General features: G+C 40.2%; 1 protein-coding gene across 11 annotated transcripts in view; it reads right to left on the bottom strand.

Annotated features, from left to right (window-relative positions):
* Nucleotides 1-2643: 2643 nt before the first annotated feature.
* The window catches only part of LOC137997188 (follicle-stimulating hormone receptor-like), an 11998-nt gene continuing 4641 nt past the window's right edge, over nt 2644-10000 (bottom strand). For 3 of the 11 annotated variants that reach the window (XM_068843036.1, XM_068843035.1, XM_068843041.1), the window contains 6 exons: nt 9709-9768; nt 9360-9584; nt 8298-8369; nt 7556-7630; nt 5455-5526; nt 2644-4714 (listed from right to left, as the gene is read on the bottom strand). In XM_068843036.1, the coding sequence (XP_068699137.1) occupies nt 3292-4714; nt 5455-5526; nt 7556-7630; nt 8298-8369; nt 9360-9583 (1866 nt within the window). In that variant the 5' untranslated portion in view covers nt 9584; nt 9709-9768 and the 3' untranslated portion in view covers nt 2644-3291. Of the gene's footprint in view, nt 4715-5454; nt 5527-7555; nt 7631-8297; nt 8370-9359; nt 9585-9696; nt 9769-9929 lie in introns of all 11 variants that reach the window. The other 8 variants (XM_068843039.1, XM_068843043.1, XM_068843046.1 and 5 more) reach the window with 6 other exon arrangements.

Raw genomic sequence — 10000 nt, 5'->3', positions numbered from 1 at the left:
CGCGGAACTCCACTATCAAGCCATCTGGTTGGTCATTATGTGATTTCGTATCAAGCCCGTAGAGGATGTAGATACAACGGTAGTGAATATGAAAGCCATAAAAATTTGAACTGCGGAGAGAATGAAGTTAAAGTGGTACTATGATCAAAAAATCATTCCCTTTTTTTCTTCACATTTTGAAAGGGTGTTCGCTTAACACCTAACTGGCAAAATTTTGAGCTTTGCGTTTTATCCAAAGGCTGTTTATTTTGAGTGTAAGTTTTGGATTTCATGGTCCGCCATTACTCACGTTCAAAACTGACGATTGAACCTCAGAGGGTTAGATCTAGAGAAAATGACGTCATTTACTCACTAGCTTAAAATTTCAGCGTGTAAACGCAATTTATTATATACGCAAAACACGGGTTGAAAAGTCTGAAAGCCCGAAACTCCCGTGCTACATATTAATTAGGCCGCGTACACACGCATTACATTCTTAAACTCGTGAGTGTTTGACGTCATTTTCTCCTCGACCCAGCTCTCTCAAGTTTTTAAAGTTAGTAATGGCGGACCAATAAATAAGAAAATTCCAGCTAAAATAAACAGGTGTCTTTTTAAAATCAGAACTTAAAACTTGGGTGAGTTAGTGTTTAGCTAGTTAACATAGTTTTGAAATCCAAAGGAAACAATTTTTTTTTGGTCGTAGTACCACTTTAAGATGCTGATCATCACAGTTATGAAGGCTACTTGAGCAGTAACGAAAGGAAAGCCTGAAAATTTCAAGATTGAACGGGATTTGAACCCTGTACTCTGCGATACCGGTGCAGTGCTCAGCAAGTTGAGCTATCAAGCCATCTGGGAGTTGGTTATTATGTGAGTTCATATTGAGCCCGTAGAGGATATAGATATGATGGCTGGTCTGAACTATCCAGCGCCAGAAAGCGCGACCGCCTTTGTATGACGTTTAAAATAGTTAATAATCTAATTCCTATTAACTTCAACGACCACTTAAGCTATTGTAAAACTGTAACCCGCCGTAATGATCCTCAAAAGCTTAGCATTCTTGCTCCCCGCACAGACACCTATAAATTCTCTTTTTTTCCAAGAACCATACCCGAATGGAATAGTCTGCCTGCCTTTGTAGCAAGCACCTCATCTGTCAATGATTTTAGGCACCTAGTTTCGAGGCTATAGTAGCGATTAATTTTCTGTTTGTAACTTATTTTTTCTTTTATTTATTTATATTTTTCAATACCTTGGTGTAAAGCAACACAGCATTTCCAAGTAAATATACTGAAACTGAAACTGAAAGTTACTTTATGAAAGCCATAAATATTTGAGCTGCAGAGAAAATCAAGTTAAGTGGCTGAGTTCAAGTTCATCTTAACCTGTTTATCACTTTGTAGCAAGAAGAATGGGTGTTGCTTGGTTACGTTTTCAGATGTGAGCATATAAAAATGAAACACAGGGCTGCTTTTAGACGGCTCCTCCACTGTTGTGGTAACCGTAAAGCTTCCTAATAATGGAAAGAACTCAAGTGAGGCCATCGCTACTGTGTGCATGTGATGGATGAAGAACAAATCGGCTCGGCCCAAGCCAAGTACTAAGTGCAAGTGCGTGTTGTCCTAAGTAGCGTATGTATGTATGTATATATGGAGCAACGGTGATCTAATCCGGAGGTCGTGGGTTCGATTCCCAACCGGGTCACAGATTTTTCTCTGTCCTTGGGTGTTGCATAAGAAGTTCCTGATGCTGTGGATCAGCGAAGGTTCTTCATCCATCACATGCACACAGTAGCGATGGCCTCACTTGAGTTCTTTCCATATATACATACATACGCTACTTAGGACAACACGCACTTGCACTTCCTAATAATAATGAAGGCATCGTTATGCACAAATTGTTGTTTCACACGATACCATAACAAAGCTGTTCGGTGATACAGTGTTGCAGAGTCAATCCCTCTAACTAGCACGGTTTCTTGAAAGTGTTTATCTACTGGTTTCATAAAAACCTCATCCCTGCACACTTGTCATTTGGCCAACTGAGATTGTCAAAGGGAAAAGTTGATTATTTTGCTGCGTATACATTTTTTAACAATAAGTAATTTTGTACATAGGGTCTCGCCTTGAAAACGAGGTTGGACCAAACTATTCAGGATACGTTTGTGTATTTTTTGTCAAAGCTTTTCAGTTGTGTTTTATAAAAATAAATGCAGAAATAAATATTTAAATGACAAAAACACTTGTTTGCGAGTCGAAATACAAGTAAAGCTCGCAGCTGGTATTATTTCATGAGTTTGTGTAAAGAAAGAGAAGAATGCAGTGATAAATGCATTTTTATTTCACGTTGTGTTCTGAGAGGTGTTTTTGATAACATTGTAAAATCACCATTTACACCTCATGAAAAGACACGGACGCTTAATCCCTAATAATGAATAAAAGAGACAGGAGAGTGGAAACATTGAGTGGTGAATCATTGGTTTGTAAGTTGCATTCATTACACTCCAAACCAGAGTAGTATTAAACAATGTCTGATTGAACCCAAGCACACAAAATTGTAAAGTCTTGACACAATGTCATTGAATACTCTAGGGCTTCGTTTGCTGATCAGTAGAACCTGGTATGATTTCATTACTTTGAATAAAGAAAGAGAAGAATGCGGTAAGAAATGCATTTTTAATTCACATTGTGTTCTGAGAGGTGTTGAAAGTCAGTCTTCAGTGGTGATCAGCACTGTAATTTACCTTTACCCAAATTACAGGACTTCACGAATGACTATGTGATAACATTTCACAAATCATCAGTTACACCTCATGAAAAGAAAAGGACGGTAATCCGTGAAAATATACAAAGAACTCTTTTTGCAGCCTTAATCTCCCATGATGAATCAACTTTTTAAGTTGCATTCATTACCATTCAAACCAGAGTGGTGTCAAGCACTGTTTGATTGAAGCTAAGCATACAAAATTGTAAAGTTTTGACACAATGTCATTGAGTACTACAGGCCTTCATTCACTGAGTAGCTATCTACTCAATCGCTAAAAGAATGAGCAACTTTGAAACAGTGAATTATTATAAATTAAAGCACCTGCCATTAAAATGCAAACATTTGAACTAGCGAGCATTTTAGTTTATCTTGTGCAAGTGTACGCTACTGCAATCAAAAGTCTGTGGCAGGATTATGTTTTTTTTTGTTAACATCGCCGACCATTAGGCTCCAAAGCATCGAGATTGCTTTGTCAGTTTTTAGTTTGTTGTTGTTCTTTGATCTCAGACTGAACTGGTTCGTCACCCTTGTCCTTCGGTCTTGCTAACATGAAGTGTCTTTTTGCTGCACTTCTGGTTTTTGTACACGTGCTGTCTCAGTGGAATCACCAGTTGAGATGAGTGACCTGAAAGGTAAGACCTTATTCGACAGCCTCCTTACTTTGCGCCTGATTTCCCGCTTGAAATTCTCATGTCTGAATGCATAAAGAAATGGATCCAATAAGGAGTTAATGTTGAGACATGTGACTGGGAGCCACTGACCAATAGCAATCTTGAATATTGTACTTTTAAAAGCATCTCCTTCAAAATCAAACGGGTTGTCATCGAACTTGGCAAAGATCGAGAAGACGAGGACAATGAGAATGGGAATGGTAAAGAAAATAAAATTTGTGAAAACCAGCAGGGCGATTTTTCTCGCAAGCGAGAACTCTCGTTTTACTCCCATCTTATTGCTGCTTTTTTTCACAAATATGAAAATGTGGACGTACAAAGGAAGAGTAATCACGTACAACACCAGAATGACAACAAGAGAGGTGAGAAGAATCAAAGAGGACCCTGAGTTAAATTCCTCGTGATAACTCAATGGGGTGCAAGCTCTTTTTATGTTGTAGTGCAGTCCTCCAACACCAAAGATGGGCAAGACAGCAAAGCTGATGGCGCCACTCCAAGCAAGCAGCAGTAAGATGTGACAAGCTTTAACTGACATGAAATTTAAAGGGTTCATGCAGTAAATAACCACGAGGTATCTTTCTAGAGTGAGAAGGAGCGATATGGAGACCGAGATGAGTTGTCCTGCAATGAAGATTGGTCCAGTAGAGGGTTGCAACTCTCTTCCGGTCCACATAATTTCTTCCAAAATTGCGTCAATATTCTGTGTGTTCGTGTGGGCTACCCATATCGAATAGATACCAATCAGTAGATCGATGCCTCCCATGTGGCCAATCAAGACAAATGAGGGTGTCTTTCGCAAGGTTTTAGAAGTCAACACAGTCATGATGACGATCAAGTTCATTACAATGGTCAAAGGACTCAACACGAATTCTATGAGAAACAAATGTTGGGGCAAAGACGTGCGCTTCTTAAAGTAAGGCATCACAATGTGACGAAACTCGCATTCCGACTGCTTGACACACATACATTCAGGTACGAATCGTCGTTTAATAAACTGTTTCGGTTCCTTTCTTCCAAATTCGAGAAACTTCATCTCATCAAGTTGTCTAAGGCATTCTTCGGCCTTCCGTCTTCGTCCACCTGATTCGTTGACAAGGTTGTGTGGGTTTATAACTGTACAATTTGGGCAAAAAATGCACCAGCTGACACCTCTCAGTTCTTGTAGTTTGGGAAGAGCCAAAATATTTTCATCTGGTATCCAGTGTGTTGTCCCTGTTATATCCAGTATTTGAAGGTCTGGGGTGTTGCATGACAGGTTTCCAGACCATTCATCCAAGTCATTAAGGCCCAAATTTCTAGGAATGAACATTGCAAAGAGCATTTAATCATGCTGCTATAAAATCAATTTATTGCCACGGACGTCCAGTAATCAACTAATTTTCGAAGTGAGGACTTTGCACTTGGACTCGCTTTCATAATGAGGTCATAGTGAATATGATCGATCGCCACCGACAAAACCAGTCCCCCTTAGTAATTATTATTTTGGCCAATCCTGACAAATGCACAAATCATAGGGCATAGAGAACATGAATGGGAAATTCACATAGCTTTACTTTTATAGATGAGATTAAGGGGGCATTACATTTCACCAATAACAGCGACTGGAGTTTCAATGCAAAATCCAATCGCGAGCTTACACTTGGCACGCTAAAAACCGCAACCTTTCTCCGTATGAGTGACAGCTAGAACATGGCATGGATTAGACAAATATGTCAAGTATAAAAAAGGCTAACTGCGGCTGGGCATCGAAGTTTTATACTTGCCAGACAGACAGTATTGGACTAGCAGACTGAGTAACTACCATCCTCGGAGACCCAGGGGCAGATCGCGGAGGCAAGGAGAAGTTTAAACCGGCAAAAGAAAATGGCGACTCCCGAAGAAAAGCATAGTAGGGCGAGAAGAATTTGCCGGTTTAGACTTCCCCTTGCCTCCACGATCTGCCCCTGGGTCTCCGAGGATGGGTAAATACCCAAGTGTCAGTAAAGGGGAAGTACCAAGGAATAAAGTTTTGTGCATTTAAATTCTTCGAACTTACAAGAATATCAGGTGATTTAATCCCTCAAAGAAATCACTCTTTACAAGTTTAATCGCGTTCCTTCGAAAAGATCTGAAAATTAAATAAAATGCAATACATTAGGACAAATTCTGCGTTTCGTTCATAGCTGTCGAGTAGCTCTGTCCTTTTCAGTCTTTTTTCGCGGTTATTTTAGAATATCCCGCATGCGTTTAACATTGTTTTCGGGGATTCTTATTCGGGCTCACAATGCCAATATAACTGTCACAGGTAATATAGTCACCGACTGAGACTGAGTCTGACGCCAAGATGCAAATTGCTTCCCTTCACATCAAAAGATCCAAACTTGACAGGTCGATCGACGAGTTACAAAGGATGATCACGTGGGTTGGTATCCGTAATTATAAGTTAGTTTGATTCCACTCTGGTTTGGAGAAATTTCCATGTAACTTAAAAAAATTACAATATAAGTCCCAACGTTTTGACGCTCCCATCTGATGCATCAGGGGCAATCCAAAGCTGTCACAACCAGCCCTGATAGATTCTTGCCAATTTGACGAAAAGAAAAAAAATGGTGCGTTCTTTAATAGTAATTACCATCCTTTCCCTTTAAAAAGATAAAAGGCCATCACCAAAGTTCAAGGGAGCATGGACAGCATTGATGTGCCAAGCTCCCAAACAAGGACGGTTGATGGTATCCGCCAGTTATTGGTGACAAGAACCCATTAGTAGGAGGTTGCCTCTCCCATACAAGCCCTGAGTATGCAAATTGATGTAGATGTGAGTGTTCTGCTGGAGGGTTAATGCTATAAATAGAAAGATACGCGCAACGGTTCACTAAAGGATATAGCGCGTATGGTGGCTGCTACTCATGGGCTTCTGTTGGTGTTAATTTTAGAAATATCCCACACGATTGCAGGGTTAGTTCGGCAAGCGTGCTCTGACAAAGCGAGGTTTTCCTTTCTGTCCGATGTACTCATGATCACACTCATTGTATGGGACAGAGTAGATTCGTTGTTTTCTCAGCACAGGATCGTTAGCTTTGCCAAATATATGACTTAGTGTCTGGAAAGGCTTTCTGTCAACTTTAAGGTTGTGGCTGCTCAAACTCGCGTGATAGGTTCCGGAAGAATGTACGAATTGTAATCTTTAAAAGCTACAACCTGTCTGATTGTCAACCTTGGTTGCTGTATGAACCGGAACTAACAGTAGTGAGGGAACGCCAACTAAAATATAAGGATCTGTATGGGAATCTCGGTAAAAGACCTGGAAAGATAATTTTACGAAAAAATTCTCAATTAACAAGCCTAATCTTATTGCCATTGTGGGTCGCTTCCTTCCTGTGTGGTTTTTTTTTTTTTTAGATTCGATGCGAATTGAATACTGAATTCTAACATGCCCACCAAATTAAGTCAAATATTCCTGGATAAAATGTTCCCAGGGTTACAATTCCACCGTAGAATTCAAGGGCGAGTCTTTGTTTGTGGCTTGGTAACGAGTCTTTGTCGTCCCTGACGACGTTACCAAACGGAACTCAACGGTCGCCGTGTGGTGTTCGAAGAGTAAGAGGATCTTTCCATCGTTTTATCGTTTCGTTTGGGACACGTACAGCCGCCTGACGTGGCAGGGCTTCGCTTGTGCGGCTAGAGGATTGAAATGAAAGAAAAACCTTTGTTCTTTAATTCTACGGTGGAATTGTAACCGTGGGAACATTTTATCCAGGAATATTTGACTTAATTTGGTGGGCTCGTAAGAATTCAGTCTTCAGTCTTGGTATCTTCACCGTTGACAACTGAGAAACTGATAACGGCTCGATCCGCGTCGAATTTGGAAAAAACCCACACAGGAAGGAAGCGACGCAGAGTGGCAATAAGGTTAGGCTTTTTAATTGAGAACTTTTTCGTAAAATTATGTTTTCAGGTCGTTTATCGGGCAGTCCCATATAAATCCTTATTTTCTCCCTTGTCGTCAAGGGAGATAGCACCATGGGAATAATCTGAATTTGCGCAAGCAGATCACCCCCAAGGTAAATGAAAAATAAAAGAACAAATGTGACAGAAGGTTAGTTTCGGGGGAACAAATCAAATACAAGAAATGGTGAATGAATACTGTTAATACTTACAGATATTGTAGAAAAGGAAATACTCGTAATGCAGCTGTGGATGTCAGATTTTTCAAGTTGTTGTCATCTAGACTTCTGTTGAACAAACACATGCTTATGATATTGGATGTTTCTCGAATTCCTAAAAGTCTGGGGGCTTTTTTTACGTTGATTACCGGCTCTAGGAGGCTAGACAGTAAAGTGAGTTTAGGTTTTATGAGGAGCCAAATATAACGACTCCCGGTTTTGTTCGCTTTATCAAGTTTTCACTTCACTTTGGAAATGAACTACTAATTTGTCTCTCTTATACTAGCGCTTTTATTAAGTAAACATGCTTCACCTCCCAAGGTAGATTGAAAGGCTTGTCCTCTATCGTCTTGAGCTATTTCTACTCAAACATAGACGACCATTCATATATTCGAGTTATCCAGTTGTTGCATGTTAGAAACTTCAAATTCACCCAGTAGTTCTGACTGACAGCTTTAAAAAAATTGCTATTAAGTTATTGCCGAAGCCCATGACCTTGAACGGTTTAACCCTGCTTCAGAGCTAGGGTTTTTTGAGTTTAGAAATTTCCTTATTTTAGGGATTTAACGTAGCTCGTGCAATTTCCCACGCGTGCCGCATCGATCTCATTTTTGTCCATATTTTGGCATAAAATTGGTGTCCTAAAACCCCTAGCTTTGTTCCAAGGAAAAAGAGTTGCAAGTTACACGCTTTAAGGTCATGTGCTTCTGGTTATCGGAAATCTCATCATACTTACAAGTTTGTGATTTCTGAATAATTCTGAAACGATGACGTTGGTATCGTAGACAAGTTATTGTGGGACAAATCCCTATCAGAACGAGAAACCTCATGAGACGAGAAAGTAGGTAATCGTCTTCAGGATAGACTATTAAAAACCCCAGGGAATGGAGGTGGCTTCTACGGGATTCGAACCCATGAGCTCTGTGATGCCCGTGCAATGTTCTACCAACTGAGGCAGTGTGGCCCAGTGGTTAGGGCGCTTGCCTTGAGATCCGGAGATCCCGGGTTTAAGACCCGCTCTGACCACTCGCTGAATTTGTTCCTGGTAGTCCCTGGTTCAACTTCCCAGCTGTACTTGTAAATAGCCAACTGGTTTGCCTTCGGCTAGTTGGGATTCTTAACAGTTGTTGTTGTTGTGTTCTGTTGTTTCGTTGATTGTTTCATTGGCCCTGAAAAGCTCCTATGGGAAGCGGTCAATTAAGTATGTATATTATTGTATTGTATTGTATTGTATTGTATTGTATTGTATTGTATTGTATTGTATTGTATAGATTTAGCCAAGCGTAAAACCGGAGCTCCCGTTTCTAACCCCAGAAAGCAATACAGTGTATATGGAAATAATTATGCTTCTGCGTAAAGTACAAAATCAATGGTCATTAGTGTATACAGTTTACAGTGATCAAGCACCTCTGAGTTGACAGCAGTAAACAAACAAGCCTTGCAAACAATATCCAACAATTTTAATCAAGTGAAGCTATGATCTTCGCAGTCATGAACGCAATTTTTAGAATTGCGTAGAGAAGCCTGAAAAATTCAGGACTTCAACGGGGTTTGAACCCGTGACCCCGCGATTCCGGTGCGACGCTCTAACCAACTGAGCTATGAAGCCACTGACGTGGGGAGCTGGTCATTTGTGGGTTCTAATGGTCCCGTGAGGAATGAATCAATGATGAAATGTTATATGAAATGAATCATATATGAACTGCGGATATGAAATCAAAAATCGATACCGCGAAGACCAGAGTTGAAGTTGAATAAGCTTTTTAGTCACCGACTGAGACTGAGCCAATGTACTTACAATGAGTATAGTTTTGGTGGTAGTTGAATTTCGTCTCTTGCGATGTGTTCTCCAGAAATGTTACATTTTACAGAGACCTGTCCAGCCTGGTTGTTGAAGCAGCGACAGACAGTAGAACAGGAAGAATATTGGGCGAAAGGTGAGATACCAATCACGTCTACGTTGCAAAGAGCCACCATCAACAGGAGAAGCAGACAGGCTCTCAGCCCTCTAAATTGGGCCATTCTGCGGAGTAAAAATTCTCGATTTTGACAAGACTCTTCCTTAATGAGCTATTCAAAATTTAACATCAGAAGAAGAAAAAATTCTTCCACGAGACCTCAGATTTGAGTCATACCTCCTCACCTACCTGTCCTTGACAATCCGTGCTGTTTTTTTGTAATCAACTTTTATTGAAAATAATCGCGGGCTATAAAAGTCAAAATAAAATCATTTTTACTGGGACTAACTGCAGTTAGCGTTTGAAACAACTGCGGAATTGGTCAAAACTGATTTTGAAATCAAACACACGAATTCTATCAACTAAAAATGTGTTAAGTCGAATTCGCAAGTATAAATTCCACCCTTTACCTTCCAAAGTTTAGAGTCCTGATTGGGAAGACGGTTAATGTGAAATCCGTGGAATTGAAGTGTCTTCTTAA

This window comes from Montipora foliosa, chromosome 3 (genome assembly GCF_036669935.1).
Source record: "Montipora foliosa isolate CH-2021 chromosome 3, ASM3666993v2, whole genome shotgun sequence".
Lineage (NCBI taxonomy): Eukaryota > Metazoa > Cnidaria > Anthozoa > Scleractinia > Acroporidae > Montipora > Montipora foliosa.
This window is presented reverse-complemented; position numbering and strand designations above follow the sequence as displayed.